The sequence below is a fragment of the Herpailurus yagouaroundi genome, unplaced genomic scaffold (assembly GCF_014898765.1).
Source record: "Herpailurus yagouaroundi ecotype Mexico unplaced genomic scaffold, PumYag 197, whole genome shotgun sequence".
Taxonomy (NCBI): domain Eukaryota; kingdom Metazoa; phylum Chordata; class Mammalia; order Carnivora; family Felidae; genus Herpailurus; species Herpailurus yagouaroundi.
The window spans coordinates 8,308,241-8,329,948 of record NW_024412428.1 but is presented as its reverse complement, the minus strand read 5'-3'; the positions used below and the strand labels follow the sequence as shown (position 1 = coordinate 8,329,948).

The 21,708-nt window shown below is 48.4% G+C and overlaps 1 protein-coding gene across 1 annotated transcript in view; it reads left to right on the top strand.

The window, feature by feature from the left end:
- Nucleotides 1–21,708, top strand: part of SLC7A1 (solute carrier family 7 member 1) — a 72,307-nt gene that overhangs the window by 43,500 nt on the left and 7,099 nt on the right. Inside the window, exons 3-11 of the mRNA XM_040448122.1 lie at nucleotides 1,926–2,309; nucleotides 5,787–5,945; nucleotides 8,050–8,224; nucleotides 14,494–14,615; nucleotides 15,291–15,513; nucleotides 16,284–16,423; nucleotides 18,990–19,092; nucleotides 20,819–21,036; nucleotides 21,297–21,463. Coding sequence (XP_040304056.1) covers nucleotides 1,940–2,309; nucleotides 5,787–5,945; nucleotides 8,050–8,224; nucleotides 14,494–14,615; nucleotides 15,291–15,513; nucleotides 16,284–16,423; nucleotides 18,990–19,092; nucleotides 20,819–21,036; nucleotides 21,297–21,463 — 1,677 coding nt within the window. The 5' untranslated portion in view covers nucleotides 1,926–1,939. The remainder of the gene's footprint in view (nucleotides 1–1,925; nucleotides 2,310–5,786; nucleotides 5,946–8,049; nucleotides 8,225–14,493; nucleotides 14,616–15,290; nucleotides 15,514–16,283; nucleotides 16,424–18,989; nucleotides 19,093–20,818; nucleotides 21,037–21,296; nucleotides 21,464–21,708) is intronic.

Genomic DNA, 21,708 nt, shown 5'->3' with positions numbered 1-21,708 from the left:
TTCTTCATCTTTAGAACAAGGGGATCAGAACACGTGACTGTTACTCCTCATCCTACCTGAAAACTTCCTGAGTCCTGAGATCAACATTTTTTTTTTTTTTACTCTTGGTCGGTCAGATGAAGTATGGAGAGGCCCACCCCTGTTCCTGTGTGACGACACAGAGGGTCCTGGCTGGGGCCGGGAGGGTGCCAGACCAAACTGTGTCCGGAGGCTGAGGTCACAGGGTGTGGGTGAGCAGGTCAGGTCTTCTAGGTGGTTAGGTGTGGACTTTGCTAGGTCTGCCGTTTTCTGTTTAGGTTATTTTGTTTTCCGGTCACTTAATTGTAGCAAGGTTGGGTCAATAAACGCCAATTGATAATAAAGATGAAAAAGCAGTGATATTTTTTTTGTACCTCAGTAGCTAAAAGTCATGATGATAGCTTCTCTCTGCACGTGGTGTTTTTTAAAAATAAACTCTTCAGTTTAGAACAGTTTTAGACTTATAGAAAAATTGTGAGTATAGAAAAAAGAGTTCCCATATACTCCAGACCTCTGTTTGTTTCCTCTGTTGTTAGCACCTTACCTTCATGTGGATGATCGGTTATAACTAATGACCCAATATTGATACTTGTACTTTATTTAGATTTCCTTAGTTTTCCCCTTACCCCTTTTCTACTTCAGGATCCCACATTGCATTTAGTTGTCATGTCTCCCTTAGGGCTCCTCTTGTCTGTGACAGTTTCTTGACCTTCCCTTGTTGTTAAGGACCTGACAGTTATGAGGAACACTGGTCAGGTGTTTTATAGAACGTATCTGTCATCGTTCTGATATTATTCTCATGATTAGACTGGGGTGATGGGTTTGGGGAGAAAGATCAGAGAGATCAAGTGCCCTTCCCGTCACATCACCTAATCAAATGTTTATCATTGTTGACCATGGCCCCCTGGCCGAGGTAGTGTTGGTTAGGTTTCTCCAGTCTTTTCTGCCCTTTCCAGACTGCCTTCTATGGAGGGAAGTCATGTGGGCAATCCCCTTAAGTCTGGGGGTTTACGTTCCATGTGTTTGAGGGTGGGCGCTAATATCCTGGCCAAGTGCCTGCTGGCCCTCTTCGCCCCCTTGGGATGAGCTGCCCAGGCAGAATTGGCCTGTGTGTTATAGGAGAGGGATTGGCATGCTGGCCTGGGATGCTGTCCATGATGTGCACTCATCCTGGGGCCCCACACTGGGCTTGTTCTGGGTGAAATAGGTTGGGGGACATAAGCCATTGGTGAACACGTGCCCTCTCTTGATTTGTGCTCAGAAGCTTATCATGTAGCACATTTGGCTAATATTTTGCACCAGAAGAAAAGGGCTTCTTGGAGTGGTAACAGTTACAAAAAAACCCTAACTTGTAACAATTCAACAATTTTTTCTGCTCTGTACCTAACTCTGTGTTAACTTAAAAGTGGAAGCAGCTTGGTTCTTGCCCTCGGGATCTCAGAAAGGTCTGAAAAGGCATCGTCATTGCTATTCAAGGCCTCTGGGTTTGGATCGGTTTGCTTTCTGTAGCATTCCACTTGGAATAATATCTTCTTTTTCCTGGTGCATTGTGTGATTAGTGAGGAAAAGAACAATGCCATTAATTTGTGTTTCTCATACCGTGTAATTTCTGTCCATAGAAGGCTCTCAGTTGAGAACTGAAGTAAATGTGGAAGCTCAGAGACCTCAAAGTCCAGGCAGCTGGGTAGACTGGCCTCCGGGGCATTTCTATCCATGCTGGGTAAGCCTGAGACTGGGCCAAGTTGCCGATGGATGTTCTGACAGCCAGCTGTGGAATTCTGAGATTTACAACATTTTAGCAGTAAATGAGAGTGAAGGACATGGTGGCCGTCTGTGTTGTGATAAGATGAGGTTAACGGGTGGAATGAAAGGCAATAACGAGCGCTTCCATTCTCTTTCTCCCGCAGATTTGGTCAGCACGATGGGGTGCAAAGTTCTGCTCGGCATTGGCCATCAGATGCTGCGCCGGAAGGTTGTGGACTGCAGCCGGGAAGAGAGCCGGCTCTCTCGCTGCCTGAACACTTTTGACCTGGTGGCGCTCGGGGTGGGCAGCACGCTGGGTGCCGGCGTGTATGTCCTGGCCGGAGCTGTGGCCCGTGAGGACGCAGGCCCTGCCATTGTCATCTCCTTCCTGATTGCAGCGCTGGCCTCAGTGCTGGCTGGCCTCTGCTATGGAGAGTTTGGGGCTCGGGTCCCCAAGACAGGCTCGGCCTACCTCTACAGCTACGTCACCGTCGGGGAGCTCTGGGCCTTCATCACTGGTTGGAACTTAATCCTCTCCTACATCATTGGTACGTCCCAGGAGGCCTGGAGCCCGCTCCCTTACCCCTCTGCTGTTTTTACCTCTAAATGGCGGGCCATACTCTGCTTTGCTCCCCAAATGGACTGAGTCCAACTCCTCTCGAAGAGTCTAGCATCCTCCCTTGACTGTTGTTGTTGTACGTGTTCCCTTTCCCTTTTATGAAAGGAGGGGGCAGCCTTTGGGTATCGCTGCTCTTTCTGGTCTGTGCCCCTGTTTTTAACTATCAGGCGCATCGGACTGTTAGTGACAATAAGCCAGACCAACCAGGAGGTCAGTCCTGTTAACACAAGAGATGTAGAATCAATGGGAAGCTGTTGTTACTTAAAAGAGCGTAGTCCCTTTTAGTATTTTTGATTACAATTACTAGCATAAACATACCACTGATAGAGAAAACTTGGGAAATACAGAAAAGCGCAATGCAGAAGGTAGACATTGCCCAGTGTAACAACCCAGAGAAATTAATTCTTATTCATTCATTCTTTCAACAAATATTCATTGAGTCCATCCCCTGTGCCAGACATTATGCTAGATATTAGGGACCCAAGGGAGGAATAAGACAATCTCTGTTCATAAGAGTTTAGGGATCTAGCTGTTGTTAATATTTTTGTAAACAGAAATGTATTTTTTTTTGTCCAGTATGTCTCTTGACTGATAAAGCAATGTATAGTAAGCATTTCTTACAATATTAAGGATTTTTCTGCAGTATTATTCCAAATGAGTGTATATCCTTATATAGTTTTCTCTATATAGCATAATTTTTTAGATGTCTTTGTAGGGTATTTAGATTGTTTCCAGTTGTGTTATTATTGTTGTAAACAGTTAATCACTTAATGTCTTCGGGCATAGACATGATTTCTTTTTCTTTTAAAATGGTCTTAAGAAGCAGAGTGTGTAGGTCAGTGGGCTGCATATTAAAAAAAAAATGTTTATTTATTTTGAGAAAGAGAACACAAGGAGGCGAGGGGCAGAGAGAGATGGAGAGAGAGAATTCCAAGCAAGCTCTGTGCTACCAGGGCAGATCCCGACACAGGGCTTGAACCCAGAAACCATGAGATCATGACCTCAGCTGACTCAACTGACTGAGCCACCCAGGTGCCCCAGGCCTGTGTATGTTTCTTTGGTGTTGAGCATGTCAGCCGTTCTTTTTTTCCTTTAAGTTAATTTATTTAGTTTTGAGAGAGAGAGAGAGTGTAAGTGGGGCAGGGGCAGAGAGAGAGGGGGACAGAGGATCAGAAGAGGGCTCTGCTCAGAGAGCCCAATGTAGGGCCCGAACTCACAAACCCTAAGATCGTGACCTGAGCCAAAGGCTGGTGCTTAACCAACTGAGCCACCCATGCGCCCTTTAGGCTTATATATTTTTAAGGCCCGTGTTATCTGTGATCCTCCAGATGGCCAGGGGCCCCTTTCCTCACGTACTTGCTGACTTGGGCACTGGCATTAGAAATAAGAAACCAACAAAGACACTAAAAATACAAAGTCTTCTCAATTTGGTAGGTGAGAAGGTGTTTCTCTTTATGTTGTTTGTATTTTGAATACAACCAGAGTTGAACATATCAACTTAAAAGAGACAAACACCTGAATATAAGAATAACCAAAGGATATGAATGGCCAGTTCCTAAAAGTAGAAATATAAATAGCCACTAAACATTCCACTTATATTTCAGCAAGCTTTCTGTAATATCATCAAAACACAGGAGGATGTGGTGAGTGGGTCCTGGCTCGCTCCTGTGTCCCCCGCACTGGGAATGTTGCAGGGGACCGTGTGCTGCCCTCTGGGTGCTGGCCTCGGCCCCCACTGCCACTTGCCCAGGCCAGCTGGCAGAGGGCTCCCACCAGGCTCTCTGAGCAGCACCTTCCCTTTCTTTTCAGTGACTGTGGTACCTAATGACAGCCACAATAGCTCACGCTTCTAAGTTCAAAAATAAAATTCCTAATAATGTGGGTTTTTTTTTTTCTTCAGTACAACAGCAAAAGTTACAACCGCAAATGCTCGTATAAGCTCAAGTCTCTGTATGGGAACATAGCTGTCTGAAATGGGCTGTTAGGCTCCCAGAGGATTTACCTGGTCCTAAAGCAAAACCACAGGCATGAATTGTCCACGGCTTCCACACTGACAAATGAAAGATTATTTGCCAGAGTGCTGTTTGCTTGTAGGGGACTGACTCATGCATGTGTCCTTGTGGGTGATTCTCAGCTTTAGCTTTTAGGGAAGGGCAGTTTTTCCTAGCAAATGTGTGTGTGTGTGTGTGTGTGTGTCTTTCTCTTTTTTTTTTAGCCACGTTTCAGAGATAGGGAGTGGGGTAGGCCAGGAAGGAAGGCTGGGCATCCCCTCACCCTGCATAGCAGGCTTCAGAGTCTGATCAGCAGAGAGCTGGCCTCTGTCGGGGAGGTGGTGGGGAGACCAGTTTTCTTCACTGGGGCTGTGGCCTTGATGGACAGAAGTCATAATAGACTAGATGCTGAGGATGAAGAAACATGGTTAAATTTTTGAGTCGATGGAAAAATACTCGGCAAGATAGCAAATAACAACATCACATTTCTGTAGTTCCCTTTGGCCAAATCCTCTGGATGATCCAGACCACAGTCACCAATAAGGCCCCCTTTGGAAACAAAGGAAAATGCTCTATGTGAGTACTGGAATTTTAGTGACATTTCCTGGAAAAGCAGTGACTTTACTCAGGTTGATAGGAGGAGAGCGCAGTCAACAGTCGTCGGCATTTGTGGGGCCGCATCTGATTGTGTTCTTCATGGCGGGGGCGTGGAGCTGGCGTTGTCTGTGGTCAGACACCTGGGGACCCGTGGCCCCCGAGTCAGGCGGTGCGAGTCCAGTCTGGGCACACAAGTGGCAGAGGTGGGTTGACGCCCACTCCGGGGTGAGCCGGTGACTTTGTCACTGAGCGTGAGGGTCAGCCTGGGTAGGTCTCGTCGGCCCCCTCCTGCGGGGAGAACAGCGTTCACCTGTGGATGGGGACCATCAGCTCTGTTGTCCCAGGGTCTTGGAAAAGGAGCTTCCTGAGCCAGGTGTCCCCGGCTGCCGACCGCACCCCGTGAGTGGATCTCAAAATCGATGCTATGGTTTGCCACCAGTATTTCTTTCAGTAACAAAATAAAGTATGTAGAGTTGAATACATACTATCAGAGCATGTCTCAGGCGATAAGGGTCATAACGCTGTTTTGTAAAACGTTAGTCAATCATAGTTTTGGGACACAGTATACGTGCTCACATTGGGTTGTGATGGGAAGTTGTGTTTCTTTCCAGGCCCGTGAAGCCTGCCCTTTCTTCTCACTTCACTGCAGACACTAATCGAGTCTCATTTCCGAGCTAGCACAGACCGGGGTCCGGCTGCCACCGCCAAGTTCCAGCGCGTCATCCGTGACCCCCCGCGCGGAGGTGGAGCTGAGCTCGATGACAAATACTGTTAATCGTTCTTCTTCAGTTTCCTCTGGTACCTGTGTTTCGTGGCAGGTACTTCAAGCGTGGCGAGGGCCTGGAGTGCGACGTTCGACGAGCTGATTGGCAAACCCATCGGGGAGTTCTCACGGATGCACATGGCTCTGCATGCCCCCGGCGTGCTGGCCGAAAACCCAGACATATTCGCTGTGATCATAATTCTTATCTTAACAGGTAAAGCTCCACAGTCACACACACGTCAGGTTGCAGTGAGGGGCCTGAGGGGGTGAGACAGGCTCCCATTAGGTCTGTTTCTTCCCTTTTTATTTCTCCTTTTCCCTCATTTTCTATTTTTCTTTCTATAACGAATACAGACATCTTTTTTGTCTTAATGGCTTCTGGTACACACAAGGTACTTTAATAGCTGTCAAGGCCACATGTCATTTAATTAAAGGGGAGTCTCGGGTGTTTGTGTAGTGGTTTGTGGAGTAGGATTTTGTGAGGGCCGCAAGCTTTTTGTACAAGTGACCCAGGAGTGCAAATTCCCTTGATTCGGTGGATGAGCATTTGGAAAGGAAAGTGGCATTCTTCAGCCCGGAAGATGTAGGGGGTGAGGTCGGTCTGGAGCACCACCGTGTGCCTTGGGTGTTGGAGAAGTCTTAGATGGTTTTACACCTAACAGCTGTCAAGACGCCCTTTAAATAGGTAAGTCTCCTGACAGAATTGTGGGTCCAGAATTTTAAAATTCCCAATATTGCTTGAACGCAGCGGATGGCAGCTTGTTCTTAGTGACGTTTGTCTGTGTCTCAGCCTTGAGGATGGGAGTTTTGTTCTATGTGGCATTTACGGTGTAAGCATTAGACTAAATGCAGATAAATTCCCCTTTGAGGTTAGAAAATCTTGGATGGGTTTTATTATTTTTTTTATTCATTTTTTTTAATGTTTATTTATTTTTGAGACAGAGAGAGACAGAGCATGAATGGGGCAGGGTCAGAGAGAGGGAGACACAGAATCTGAAACAGGCTCCAGGCTCTGAGTGGTCAGCACAGAGCCCGACGCGGGGCTCGAACTCACGGACCGTGAAATCACGACCTGAGCCAAAGCCGGACGCTTAACTGACCGAGCCACCCAGGCGCCCCCTGGGTGGGTTTTAAAAACAACATGCCTTATTTTACGCACCATGTAATTGAAATCATCCTGCACAGGCCAGTCTCAGCAGTATTCTGGTCCAGCTGGCAGAGACACGTATCAGTTTTAGTATATGTGCTGCTGAAGCAAGCACTGGAGACACGTATCAGAAATCAAGTTCGCACTAGTGAGATTTTCATAAACATGAGAGGGAGGGACGCCAAAGAGAAAACAGGGCAGAACACGATGCGGTATTCGCTGTGATTAATTGCTCACTTCCCTCCTATTGCCTTCACTTCAGAATTCAATCTATTGTGAAATGCATTTTATATTTTAAGTGTAAAAGGTGTACATGGCAGGGCAACAGTCTCAAGTCATAAGTGGTGGTCACCTGTCACCTGGACGCCTTTCCAGGCTTTTCTTAGCTAGCCAGGAGTTTAACCACAGAAGTCCCCAAATGGCACATTCACCCCAAGGTGATCCTGTGGCCTGTAAGCCTCAGAGACAGTGTTGTCATATGGTTCCTGTGTATTGTTATCACTTACCTTTTTTTTTTTTTTTGATGTGCGTTTATGAGCTATAATTAGTCTAGCTTAGACATTGTTTTACATGCACTGAGTCTGATGATGAACCACATGATCCGTGGTTCCCTAATCATCAAGAGTTGTCATTGCTAACATTCCACAGTGAGTCTGAATAATTTTCTCATCTGAAGAACTCCCTTCATTCTACCAAGAAACTGAGCAAAGTGTCTCCTCCTTGGAGAAAAAAAAATTCCTGCCCCACTGAGGGGAGTCCCAGGAAAGTACATTAGTGAGGGGGAGAGGGTGCCGGGAGAGGCCTTCTCTCCTTCCCTGGGTGGGGGGCTTGCTCTCCAGGGTGGTTGGCCGTGGTGCTCACCATCTCTGCAGTCCTTTGGTGCCCCCTGGGTGACATCCTCAACTCCAGAGGGGAGTTGACCTGGAAGGCCAACTTCGACAGCTTTATGAACCACCCATGGACTTTGGTTATTTTGATACCTACCTCTAGAAAGATTACTGACTCAGCCCCATTCCCAGAGGCTCACAGAAATCTTGGGAGGTTTGGTGCCACTTGGATTCTTCTTCTAAGTCACCTTCTCGTCTGATCCCTGTTCCTGTCCCAGGAAGGACTCGCCTGGCCCAAAGTTAACACCCTCAGGCAAAATGTTCTTGTTTGTGTGGTTTTTCAGGACTTTTAACTCTCGGTGTGAAGGAGTCAGCCATGGTCAACAAAATATTCACTTGTATCAACGTTCTGGTCTTGGGCTTCATAATGGTGTCAGGATTCGTGAAAGGATCGATTAAAAACTGGCAGCTCACGGAGGAAGATTTCAAGAACACATCCCATCATCTCTGCCTGAACAAGTGAGTTGTTCGTCTTCCTCTCAGCATGTGACAACTGATTCGTACTTAACAATACACACATGCATTGGGGGCATGTCATCGGCTAGAACAGTATATGCCTTTTCAACAAATATAATTTGAATTTGAATTAATTTTTTTTTTTGCAGTAAAATAGCTGAGAGTGTTTTATTTGTTTGACGTTTGTGTTAGGTTTCATTTCTCTGAACTCGACAGAACATTGTATGATGAGGCTATTCAGGAAAACAAATTTCATGCTAATTCTAAAATTACACATAGTTGGGGATCTTTGTCAGACTCCGTAAGTTATCTGTTTTTCCTCACATTCTGTTTCATGACCAGCCTCTAAGTTTTACATTCAGAGAAGATTTTCTCTGCAAAACCATGGTGATGTCACTTGACCCTGAAATGTCTTCCTATTAATAATGCAGAGGCAAGAAATATGTGAAACTTTTATCACAGGCTTTTATCAGAGGTTTTCAGAATGACTGAAGTGTTGAAATGTGATTATAATGGTCTCTTTCTCCCACCCTCGACTTGGGGTACACCAGCCCTGAAAGCCAGTGGCCCTATCTCCCTTATAGTCTCTGACTCAAGATGCCCGGGATGGGAGGCAGGTGACAGGCCTGCTCTCGGACCTGTGCTCTTTCAGGGCCCTCAGTGAAGCCTCGTCAGCAAGCTCAGGTTACCTAGGAAAGAAAAGCCAGCCAATTAGAATGTTCTCTTTTTGATCTTTTTTTTTTGTCAGATTTTTCAGGTAAATCTTAGGGTTCTAGGATGGACAAGGGGGGAGTGAGGTTTTGTCTGTGATTCTACTTTATTTTTTTTTTTCAACGTTTATTTATTTTTGGGACAGAGAGAGACAGAGCATGAACGGGCGAGGGGCAGAGTGAGAGGGAGACACAGAATCGGAAACAGGCTCCAGGCTCCGAGCCATCAGCCCAGAGCCCGACGTGGGGCTCGAACTCACGGACCGTGAGATCGTGACCTGGTTGAAGTCGGACGCTTAACCAACTGCGCCACCCAGGCGCCCCGATTCTACTTTAATTATGACCAAAGGTTAAACTGCTCTGATAAGGAGACCCTCTTGAAATGCAGTGGTTTTAAAAGGATGTCTCAGATCCTGACATGAGCACACCAGGTTGACTGGCCATCCTGTCTGCACACAGGCTTTCGGGAACCCTGGTCGTCGACCTGATTGTTCCGTCATGCCCTAGGATGTTGTCCTCTTCTGCACGGTCAGACCTGGGCTGTGGGCACAGGCAAGCTCCAGCTGTCCCAGAGGAGGAAGGGGGTGAAAGAGAGCATGCCCAGGGCTCTCAAGGGCAGATCCGGAAGATACGTGTCCCCTCTACCAACATTCCACTGGTGGGAATCCAGTAGGTGGCCACATCTAGCTGCAAGGGAGGCAGAGAAATGAGGTCCCATGCTGGGGATCCGAGCGGTCATGGGGAACTTGGTCTCTGGTTAGGGCCGGGTCATATCTTCCAGTGGTCCGGTCACTGGACAGGCATTGATGCGTGACTAGTTCACTACAGGAAACTATTGAATTGAATGCATGAAATACTATGTGGTTAATGGTTCAAATCGATTACAGAGATATGAGGATTTTTAATTGTTTTTTAAGTGCGCTCTCTGCCCAGTGTGGGGCTTGAACTCATGACCCCAAGACCCAGAGTCACATGCTGTACTGACTCAGCCAGCCGGGCACCCCTGAGAAATGAGGATTTCTAATGTAGCATTCCTGAGCCGCATTTATGCCACATTTATTGGTGCTCATTAACTCAGCCTGGAGTGAAGCCAGTTCCAAATACGCTTGGAAGTAACAGTAGATTTCTGAGACGTGGGGGACTATCTTTCTGGTTGCTATTTACAGATCAGGAATTAAATATAGATGGCAGGTCCTATTTCCTGGTTGTCGATCGAGATGTAATTTTATTGTGTTTACGAAGAGATGGTTTGCGCCAGCTGATGGTATTTATTAGCATTGGTTGTCCTCACACACTTTGTGTCCTGGTGGTGATGAACTGTGCTGGCCCCAGCCTCGGGAACACTGCCTCTGCAGTAGAGTGCTGCGGGTCTCGGGTGTAGCTTGCTCTTTCATTTTATTAAAACCTCTAAACTGCTTCTCTGCCCCCCCCCCCCCCACCCGCCAACCAGCCGTAGATTTGTACTTCTGACCATGGCCATGTAGCCTTGCATGAAATTGCTTGTCTCTCTGAAACAATAGGGCTTTTCCCGACCAAACCACTAAGCATGGCGGAGCTTCAGCCTGCGTGGCTTTGGTGGCAGTTCTGACCACATCGGGTTGTGATTTTATGATGCTCTCTCCGTGACTGGCTGTAAAGGCCCCCGTGAACCTGGAGTCTGTCTCTTGGTCTGAAATAGGAATGTCATCCGACAGTCTGGCTGGTTCCCTACTGCCTTCGCCACGTGCTCCCTCTGGCTTTCTTCTCCACAGTCCGGTAGATGGATAACAGATGTAGTAAGTGTAAAGATACAGCACTGCATAGAAACCTACTGAGAAGGTTTGGTTGGATAGTCTGTCTTCAGTTGGGATGAAAACCCCAAAATAACATTGGCTTCCACAAGATAGAGGCGTAGTTCTCTTAAGTGAACATCTGCAGGCAGTCCAGCATATTGCTTTGGTGGTTCTTCCATCTGATGGCTTTGTCCACGGCCCACATTCCCAAGATCACCCCGGGGTCCAAGATGGCTCCCACCAGCAGGAAGAAAATGGGAAAAGTAGAAGAGCAGCCTCGCTCTCCACCTCACTTGCCTGATGTTTCTCAGGACTTGTGTACACCAGGCCTGCTTACATCAAGTGGCTACACCTTGTAGCTGGAGAATCTGAGAAGCATGTTGTCTTTGTTCCTGGTGTTCCCATGTCTAGCTAGAATAATTCAGTTTTAGGACTGTGGAGAAGAAGGGGGTGTGGCTTCTGGGGACAACCAGCAGTTTATGTCAGGGCTGGTGGGTGGAAGCGACAGCGGTTGAGTCTTGGTGAAGGATGTTTTCCACTGATGTCGTGGGAAAAGGCCACACAGGGGGAGGACCCCCCTCACCACCATGGAGGCTCCCTCTCAAGTCCTCACCCCAGGCTCGGGGATGTTTCTTCCTTCCTTCCTCTGCCAGTTATTTGCTAACGTCTGGGTAACCAGTTGAGTGGGATGCACAGGAGCCGGTCACCCCAGCTGCAGGGGAGGGGACACCGATCTGAGATCTGGCTTCAGCCTGCTCTGTCGCCAGGCGACGTTCGCCACGTGGTGGCACGATCCTGCCTCCCCATTTCTTCGTGTGTAAGTTGCCAGATGCCGAGCGGGCACGACCACCGCCTGCAGATCACGGGCTAATTATTGATCTATATAAAGAGCCTTTGCAAAATGTTTTGGTTTGAGGCAAAGTAGAATGGGCTCTGTGGTGGTTTCCCAGCGATACGTTGCCACCGAGAGCGGGATCCCCACACTGTTCTTTTTTTTTTTTTTTTTTTTTTTTTTTAATTTTTTTTTTTGTCAACGTTTTTATTTATTTTTGGGACAGAGAGAGACAGAGCATGAACGGGGGAGGGGCAGAGAGAGAGGGAGACACAGAATCGGAAACAGGCTCCAGGCTCCGAGCCATCAGCCCAGAGCCTGACGCGGGGCTCGAACTCACGGACTGCGAGATCGTGACCTGGCTGAAGTCGGAAGCTTAACCGACTGCGCCACCCAGGCGCCCCCCCACACTGTTCTTAAACGTTGAACTTAGTTTTTTGAGTAGATAATGTTTCACGTGGTTCGTATGTCGTGATGTTATAAAAAGGTTTACACTGAGAAATTCTGTCCCATTGCTTCATCTACCTCACTGTCCCCCCGCCATAGGTGATCATTTTTACTATTTTTTTGTGTAAGCTTCTAGCTTTTATTGGTATAAATACAAGCAATTGTAAGTATACATTTACATTTATTTTGTAACTCATATACGTAATTTATATGTATATTCCCCTCTCTTTTCACAGAAAGGGAGGTACATTCTGCACCTCGCGTGCTTCCCTTGCTAGCATATCCCGCAGGGCTTTTCGTACGCGAGGACCTTGTCCTTTGTTGTCGATACGTGGTGTCCGAGCACCCGTGTGGCCAGTGAGTCGAGAAGGGCCCCGGCTGGAGGGGACACACAGTCGGTGGCAACCTGGTTACTCTTGCTGGTGGCCCCGGGAGTTTATGCAGGGACAGACTTTCTGTGTGGCTCCCCTTCCATCGGAGTCCTGCCCCGCTGCGGTCCTGAGGAGGGAGGATGCCGTTCTCGTGCTCTGCTAGGCATCCCCAGCTCCGCGCTCGGTGGTCACCGCTTCACCTGTTCGCGTGACAAAGGCACGTTCTGGCCCTATCCCTCTTCTGCGAGGCCTCTTTCCAGGGTTTGATGTTTGTAATGTCCTGCACTTTCCTCTTCCCTTCACATGGAATTCTTAAAACCTTTGTGGGTGCCTCTGCCTTACGGTTGTTAAAGCAAACCCGTCAGTCCTGGCGCTCATTTCTTCTTATTCGCGGCTGTTCCATAGCCCTTGATGTTAGAGGGCTCCGCGGAGGCGGGTGGGCATCTGGAGGCCTTCCACGCCTGTCTGTCTGTCCTGGCAGTTACAGGGAAGCTGGGTCTTGACGAAGACCTGAGGTTCTAGCCATGTTCGGAAGTCGAAAGAGTCTTCCAGGAGCCCCCCAGAAGCCCTCTCGATGGCGAGTGTCCCTCGTTTATCTTCTCATCCCTCTCTCCTGAGGGATTTGGCTGTCAGCGGTTTTGTTCTGGGCTTTGGCCTAAAATTTTTTATAATAGGCGTCAGCCCACCAAGGCATTCTATGTTCTTTGTGATGTGTGGATGCAGTGGGTGCGTCCTGTGGCTTGCTGACTGACTTGTCCTGGGCTGCCGTTCTTGTACTTCGCTCGTGGGTTTATTTTAGTCCTAGCTTAAACTGACAGCTTCCCTTTGAGTCTGGCAGCAACAATTTTTCCTGCGTCTATCACTTGTGTGTTTCTTGGGGTTTCCCTCACGTTGCTACTTACTGAACGGTAGTAGGTGCCAGATTGAGGACTGGCTTCACGCTCTGACTTCCAGTGGCTCAGTGGCAGGTTCTGTTACCAGGAACCCTCTAGGAATCCGTACCAGGCTCAGTCTTTATTAGGAAATATTGGGTCCAAAGTGGCTGTCTGTTTTATTAGTTGATAAATCCCTCTGAAAGCAAATTTGGCCAACAATTTGCTAACCCAACTGTAACATCTGTAGGACTGGAATATTCTATATGGCTCCTCTTCTTATGTTTGGAAGTCACGTGGTCTGGGGCAGCTTGCTCTGCAGAGCTGGACAGTTGTCCTCTGGGACTCTGTATAGGTGACCATGTGACAGAAAGCCTGCAGCCTGGCAGCCAGCTAAACGTATGGCTGATGAAGGGGGCTGGGAGTTCTGCTGATTTTCAGGCGGTGGCAGAAGACCGGGGCGTATGAGGCTTAGAATCACTTGGTGACAGGCAGGGCCTGGAGGAGCCGTCCAGAATGATTTGAGTGATGGCCAGCCCCGGGCTCCGTGCGGCTGTTCTGGGCCTGGACACACTATTTAGAGACTCACGTTTCACTTCCTTGGAACTATTTTCTGAATCTTAAAGGACTTACAACATGTGTTGGACTGGGTATTTGTTACCTTGGCAGATATGTTCCGAGCCCCGCCCATGTGCCCGAGCCACGTAGGCACTGGTCCGCACCCACGTAGGCATCCCTGCTTACCACGTGCGTGTGGGGGCTTAGGAGGCGCTTTCGTCGACTAATAACACGGTTCTTTTTTTTTTTTTTTTAACCTCAGTATCTCTGCTGCTTTTGAGACCTGAGTTGCTGGTAAATATGGGAAACTTTACACATTTGGTTCCTGGGGTGGGGGGGCCCTGCACCCACTTGGCAGCTCTGTGTTCTAAAGTATATGTTGTTCGTTTGAGTGTCCTGGGGGAGAGGCCTCACGTACTGGTTTCTTCCCACTTTCCCGTTGGGCACCCCCATCTCGTAGTCCCTACCCCCTCCCCGAAGCTGACATTTAGAAGGTGCTTGTGGAAAGGGCTTAGCGACTGCGCCTGTGGCTGGGCTTCACAAAGCAGAGGCCCGTGGCCCACCGGGTGACCGGTGGGGTGACAGCTGTCTCGGGAATCATTCACTAAGGGTCTGGAGCGCCCCTGCCCAGCGGCGGGTGGGGTGACCGGGATGGCGTCTCTTCAGGACCGTGAAGTGGGTGTTCATGGTCTTTGGCTCTTTTCTTCCAGTGACACGAAAGTAGGGAAACCTGGTGATGGCGGATTCATGCCCTTCGGATTCTCTGGCGTCCTGTCCGGGGCAGCAACCTGCTTCTACGCCTTCGTGGGCTTTGACTGCATTGCCACCACAGGTACGCCGCCCGCCCACTCGCCGTCCGGAGCCCGGGCGGAGGGTCCTCCTTTCTCGTCAGATGGGCTGGACTGACTTTACCCACGGGTTGCTGTTTTCCTTCCTGCGGGCATGTGCCGGCTGCAGCTCCTTCACACATGAGTAACGTGTAGATTTGGAGCTTCCTGCTAATCTCCCCCCCCCCCCCATCACTTCCCCAAGCGGCAGCGCCTGACAGGAAAGTCTGCATCATGAACGTGACTAAGCGTTCAGCCGTCAGAATGGGATCATGACAGCCGTAGCTGCAGCCTGATTTCATATCTGTGCATCATCCGGGAGAAATGAGGCCATTAAAAATATTGTTCTTCTTGTGATTGAATAGGCTGGGCTCTATCAGGCCTCCTGAATTTTCTCTGCCAAAGAAAACAAGTCTTTTCCTTGGCTGAACCACGGAGTAAAGGCCTAGAACGCCATCCCTGGGCGTCTGGGTCTTCTGGTCTGTGTTGGGAGAGGCCCCCCCCCCCCCCCCCCGTGGGTCCTGAAAGACCGTGTTTCCCACTGGGCCGAGCACTGCGGGGTAGTCGTTCGTGGGGGACACGGGCTCTCTGGGCACTGAAAGTCTTCAGGCGCCTTCTGGGTTCATGGGGATGCCCCTCGCTGGCTCGCCCTCCTGGGCCTGACTCCTTGCTGCTTCCAGGTGAAGAAGTCAAGAACCCTCAGAAGGCCATCCCCGTGGGGATTGTCGCTTCCCTCCTGATTTGCTTTATTGCTTACTTCGGGGTGTCTGCCGCCCTCACACTCATGATGCCGTACTTCTGCCTGGACAAGGACAGCCCCCTGCCTGATGCCTTCAAGCACGTGGGCTGGGAAGGTGCCAAGTATGCAGTGGCTGTCGGCTCCCTCTGTGCTCTCTCTACCAGGTGAGGCCTCTGAAGCTCTTGGGAAGGTAAGCTGTAGCGGGCCGTGTGAGGCCCGACGCACGGGGGGTGCTGTTCACGTCACTCTTTTCCCTTGAAGTCGAACCAGCACCCCAACCCTGATGATGTGGTTTCTCCCCTTGTGTTATCAACCAAACCACGAACTGTTATTGATCTTTCATTCTGGAGAGTCGGGGGCCCACTTTCTAACATCATCTGCTCAGCAAGTCTGGCTTTCTGTCCCCAGCTCTGGCCCCTGGACCAGGCCACCTCTTTGAACACCGTAATTTGGCCATAGAGGAGAGGCTCCCTTGAGAAAGGGAATTGCCTTTTAATAAGAAACATTTTGCCCCTGGAATTCCTATTAGCCTGTACATATAGGGAATATTTGGTAAACATTGATTAACCACAGAGAGATCCTCGTGAACGCAGCAGTCCTTTTATTTTCTGTTTGAGCTAGAGTTATCGTGGGAATGAATACAGAATTTCCCTTTCATAAAAATTATGACTAGACCCTACCCTCGTTTATGTTAGACATTTGCCATTCACTGACTCACAGCCACAGTAAGTGCTTTTTCCGGGGTTGATGTATTGAAATTTGTCTTGTAGCCGTGGACTTCACCTAGTTTGGAGGGTGGCAGCTCTTGGCGAGGAGTTCAGGGCTCCGTCTTGGTGGTGTGCATCATGGCAAACCACATAGTGGTCACGTTATGGTGCCTTTTTTCCCGAAGAGTTGGTGTCACAGGTGCGCTTTGCCTCTTCCTCCCGTTTAGTCTTTTAGGTTCCATGTTCCCCATGCCTCGAGTTATCTATGCCATGGCTGAAGATGGACTGCTGTTTAAATTTTTGGCCAAAATCAACGATAGGACCAAAACACCAATAATCGCCACGTTGACCTCAGGTGCCATTGCTGGTAAGAATTCCACATGCCAGTATTTTAACTGTTGAGTCCTCACGGAAATATCTTGAGTTGCATTGGTCTGTGAGAAGTTGGAACTGGCCCTTTTCATGTTTGGTTTTCACCGTTGGAACCTGGATTACTGCCAGATGACTGCCCTTTTGACTTAAGGGGGAGGCCGGTTGTACAGAGGATGTGATAGAATTCTCAAAAAGTTGAATTATTTTATTATCATTGTCCTCTGATTGGGCAGGGCGTGGAACACGTACTGTTTCTTCAGCGCTGTTCACATTGCCCCTTTTCTGAATGTCCCTGAGTAGACTTGGGTGGGGTGACATCTTCGTGCATGGTATAAGCCAGGTGACTTTCTTAGTCCTGGAAATTCATTGTCCGGGTATCTTCGCCTGGGAATTCTCGGGGAAATGAGAATCCCTTAGTATCAGTGTCTTATGAAGTGTGCTGCTATTTTCCAGGAGATATTGAGGGTGTTGCTGGGGTCAGTTGCCGTATGAGTTTATAAATATTGCAGCCTCAGAGGCTCAGAGGAGGTTATCAGGTTATCTTCTCAAATATCAGGTTCCTCACCAAGAGGACAGTTTTGAAGCTGAAATCAGTGCCCACAGAACCTTTGGAGTGATGTGATATTCCAGGGGCACCTGATAAAGAAAAGGGAAGCCTCGAAGGAAACTTACGTGCATATACGCTATGCTGTTGGTTTTCTGTATTTTCTCCTTTAATAACGGCCCCTCCTAGCCCCATGGGGCAGGCACTATCCCATTGCACAGAGATGCGAAGTGAGGAGGTACACCCACACCCAGTAGATCTGGCTCTTGGTTCCTGGTTTGTCTTTCTGCCAAAGTGGCTGGCTCCTTCCAGGGTGTGAGTGGCGCAGTGGGTCTTTTTGGTATAGCAGGACACGTTCAGTCTGTACTGCGGGGACTTGCCATATAGCCATTGGTAAGACATTCGACCACCTTACATGAACGAATTGTTGTTAGTAGTATTTATGCCCTTAGCAAAGTGTGCTTAGTCGTGTGGATTAATGTTATATAATGAAAGAAAGCCGGTGTTTCATTATTTAACACATTTGTTGTGTCATTGTACAATCTTGACAGTGACCTCAGTGGTTAGGTTAAGGGACACCGTACGTCAGGATGTGACCAATATATTTAAGAGATTAAGGAATTGGAAATAGCAGATGTTTTTTCAGTATTTACATGCAATTTGATTATATTGAAGACTGGCCTTTAATTTCCTTCCTGTGCTGATCAAGGGAGATCAAATTATAATCTTTAAAGTGACTGGAAAGCACATGCGTTCACCAAACCAGGGATTTGCTCCTTCTTTTCATTTGGCGGGGGTGGGAAATAAGTGTTTGGTTTTCGAAAACCACCCCACATGGGAAGAGTATGGCTTGAGTTTCTGTGTGAGTGGGAACGTTGGCATCTGTGGCATGCACGGTTGGGTACTGTTCTCATTGTCCATAAGGCCCAGCATTGCTCTTTGACCCTGTTATTTAGCCCCAATTCAAATTTGTTGTAGTCGGAGTGATCTATAGGGGCTTGAGAAGTATTTGGAAAAGTCATGGCTTTGTGTTTATGTTTTAACTTGCGTTGTTTGCATGTGATATTTGAAAATATCCCAAAGTAGATCTATCCAAGTTATTTTTTAAATGGGAAACTTTACATGTATACCCGCATAAATAGAGAGATATATACTCTCATAAAAATTACAAAAGATTTTCAAATAAGCATGCATGTTGTATTTTTTTTTTTTTTTAAGTGGGGGTCACGGTAAAGCTAATGCTATTGTTTGTGGAAGTAACACTGCTTTCCATGCTCATCTGTCTGGGTTAGGAGCCCCTGTGAGTCCTCCCAGAGCACTGGACTTGACTTCACCCACCTGCTCATTACTGTTGCCTGCTGATGCCTAAGTCTTAGATGATACACTCAGGGAGGCCAGAGACTATCTGGTCTGCCCTGTTTGTTGGTGTACATCTAGTGCTCATCGACTGGCATACCCTCAATGAGTGCTGGGTGGATGGATGATGGATAAGTGGTTGGATGGCTGGATAGATGGATAGATGATGGGGGATGGATGGATGGATGGATGGATGGTGTGTAGATACATGGATAGATATACCTGACTGTGAGTCTGCTTGGTGTAGAGAAAGACACACTGGACTCAGAGCCTAGCTAGCTGAGATCCTGACTTTTCCACTTTCTGGCTGTGTGACCTTAGATAAGTCTCCCAACGTGTTTGACTTCAGTTTCTCCATCTGTAGAGTAGGGATAGCTTGCAAAGTTGCCGTAAGGATCAGTAAAGGTCATGTTGATCAGAGTACTCTCTATATAAATGTTAATTATTATTACCGTCTGCTGAGGACTGTGTGTGTGATTTAATTCTGAGCTTTTCTTCCTTTTAAGCAATATCACCATGTCTTTGCATGGAAAGGGCTGGGGTGAGAAAGCAAGTAAAAGCAACATCCCCTGTGTGGCCTGGATCACGGATGGGTGGTGGTTCTGGCTGTAAGTGTGTGTAGAGGGCCATCCATGGATCCTGATGTTTGTCTCCTCCCCAGCTGTGATGGCCTTTCTCTTTGACCTGAAGGACTTGGTGGACCTCATGTCAATTGGCACTCTCCTGGCTTACTCTTTGGTGGCTGCCTGTGTGTTGGTCTTACGGTACGTATGGCTCTTCTGGGTTCCGTGGTAGAAAGGTGCCCCCTGTTAGCCTTTTAAAAGATCAAGTTAATGGTTTATACAGTGTAAATTTTAGGTTGTTGATAGCTCCTTTGGGAACTCTCCTGGAGAGGGTGGGATTTGGTGGCTGAGAGCCTAGTTACAGAGAACGTCGTTGAAAAGGAAGAGTCAGGGGACCCGCCTCTCACTACTACGTGCCCTCATTTTTCTGGTGAGATATTGGGAGGATAGAGACAGGTTCTCCGCCCAACTGTTGGGCCTGGATCCAGGGAACAGAGTTTTTGAAGGCTTAGGGTAATGGTTTCAGTTCGGTCCAGGTTCTTAGTTCGGAGGGCACTGGCACGGGGGACCAGTCTTGGTGGGAATTGGAGGAATCCAAGTTCTGTGAAACTGAGGTCAGTGTGGTGCTTCTCCAGCAGCATTGCACTGCCACTGGAGGAGTGAGCTGCTGTGTAGGGTGTGGAGTGGCCAAAGTTGACGATGTTCAATAAGACTTTCCAGGTTCTGGCTGCTTTAGCCTTGTGTGGTCCAGACCAGCCCCAAGGATGGCCATAATAAAGCAGCTCTGGGCCTGGGTTTGGTGCCCCCTTCCCAGCTGCCGGGGTGCCCTCCCCCCAGTGCCCCGCCCCCCCCCCCCCCCACCGGCTCCAATTTTCCTTGCTCTGAAAGGACAGGGCTCTACTTCCTCACTACCAGGAGTGGCTCAAGGGAGCACTTAGCATGGGAATATGGAGTCATGGAGACTCTCAATGGTGGTCACCTGGAATACTTGCAAGATCGTTAATTCCATTTCTAACGTGCTTAGCATCTAATGTATGTCAGGCCTCAGTTGAGCCTCAGTAGCGGCTGTGTAGAATCAGCTAAAACTAGTTTGCTAGTTTTCTGACCACTTATTCCTTCCTAAGGGCTCAACACTGGCGTCTTTTCCGAGGTCCCCTCACATTCTTAATTGACTGGTGTTAACATAAGTGAATCAGTGAAAAACTGGTTAAGTATCTTTATGTTCACTCTTACATTATATGCAAAATAATTCCGCAAGCACTCTCTTTTTCACAGCTGGTAGAAACGATTTGAGCTCTGTTGTTTTGGGTGGAAGATAAGGAGCCTCATTTAATATGAATGCTTTACTTGCAGGAAGCTTGTGTCTTGGAAATCAGGCCACAGGCTCAGTCCTTTAGCCAGCTGTATAAAGTTATTTATTCTAAGGCATTTGGAGTTTTAAAATAAATTGATCCAATTAGGTCTCACAAACAGAATTTCTCAAATCCGTCAGCGTGCAGACACGTTTCTCTGGCTCTCTAGACCAAGTAGGATCCTAACGTTACTGCGTTGTATTTCCGTTTGTATTTTTAGTTCCCTTCAGCCATGGTTCTGTTGGAAGTGGCCTAATATCTTAAGCATCCAAGGGCCAGTGCTACTTCTCAGCGCAAGAGAAGCCATGTCAGGACATTCCTCTGGGCTGGTTCACGGGGGAGGTCAAATTGTCTCATATCCGAGACGCCAAGGAGGGTGTTGCCCAGAAGCGGGAACAGAAGGCGGGGACTCAGCTCCCCTCCTCTGGATCTGCTTTGTCAGAGAATGCATCATCCTGACCATCTTCTTCCCATTTTATGCTTTGTGTCCTGGGCAACTTAGGACTTGAGTTAGTGTGTGTCCTCCTGCCCTTTTAAAGCACATTTTGGCGGTCATGCACCGCGTTTCTTTACAGGTATCAGCCAGAACAGCCTAACATGGTATACCAGATGGCCAGAACCACCGATGAACTAGATCACGTGGACCAGAATGAATTGGTGAGCACCAGTGATTCCCAGACAGGCTTTTTACCAGAAGCAGAAAGGTTTTCTTTGAAAACCATACTTTCACCCAGAAATATGGAGCCTTCCAAATTCTCCGGGCTAATTGTGAACATTTCAACCAGCCTCATAGGTAAGAGCCTGCCCTTCCCTGTAAGGTGTTTGGGGTCTTGCTCGTTGGCATTGTATGGTTTCTTGTCGCTGGTGGTGGAGGCAAGTGCAGGAAAGGATAAGCCTGTGTCTTGCTGCTGGACCGTGATGGTGGTTGATGGCTGCAGAAGTACAGCCTCCCTCTCCATAGGTTTTGGGGAAAACTGAGGATATCTGTGGGGTTTTGAAACAAGATTGAATTGTGCCTCTCTCTCTCTCTCTCTCTCTCTCCCCCCTCCTTAGCAATTCTAATCCTCACCTTCTGCATTGTGGCTGTGCTTGGAAAGGAGGCGCTGACAAAAGGGGACTTGTGGGCAATCTTTATGCTCACCATATCTGCCCTTCTCTGCTCAGTGGTGACAATCGTCATCTGGAGGCAGCCTGAGAGCAAGACCAAGCTCTCCTTTAAGGTGAGCAGCTGTAAGGGGCCCCTAGGGAGCCGCCTGGCAGGTTCCCACACATGTGCCACGGACCGTGGGCTCTGCCAGGCTCAGGTATCTGCGGAGGGGGGGCTTGCCGGTCAGCCTCCGAAAACAGTACCTGCAGACAGTACCTGCTGAGGGGGGCCGGTCCTGAAGGAAGGCACCCTTCCCTGCCCCGCCTCTCAGGTGTCACAGCACACCTCTCCGCGGGGCTTTTCATCCATGGATCCAGC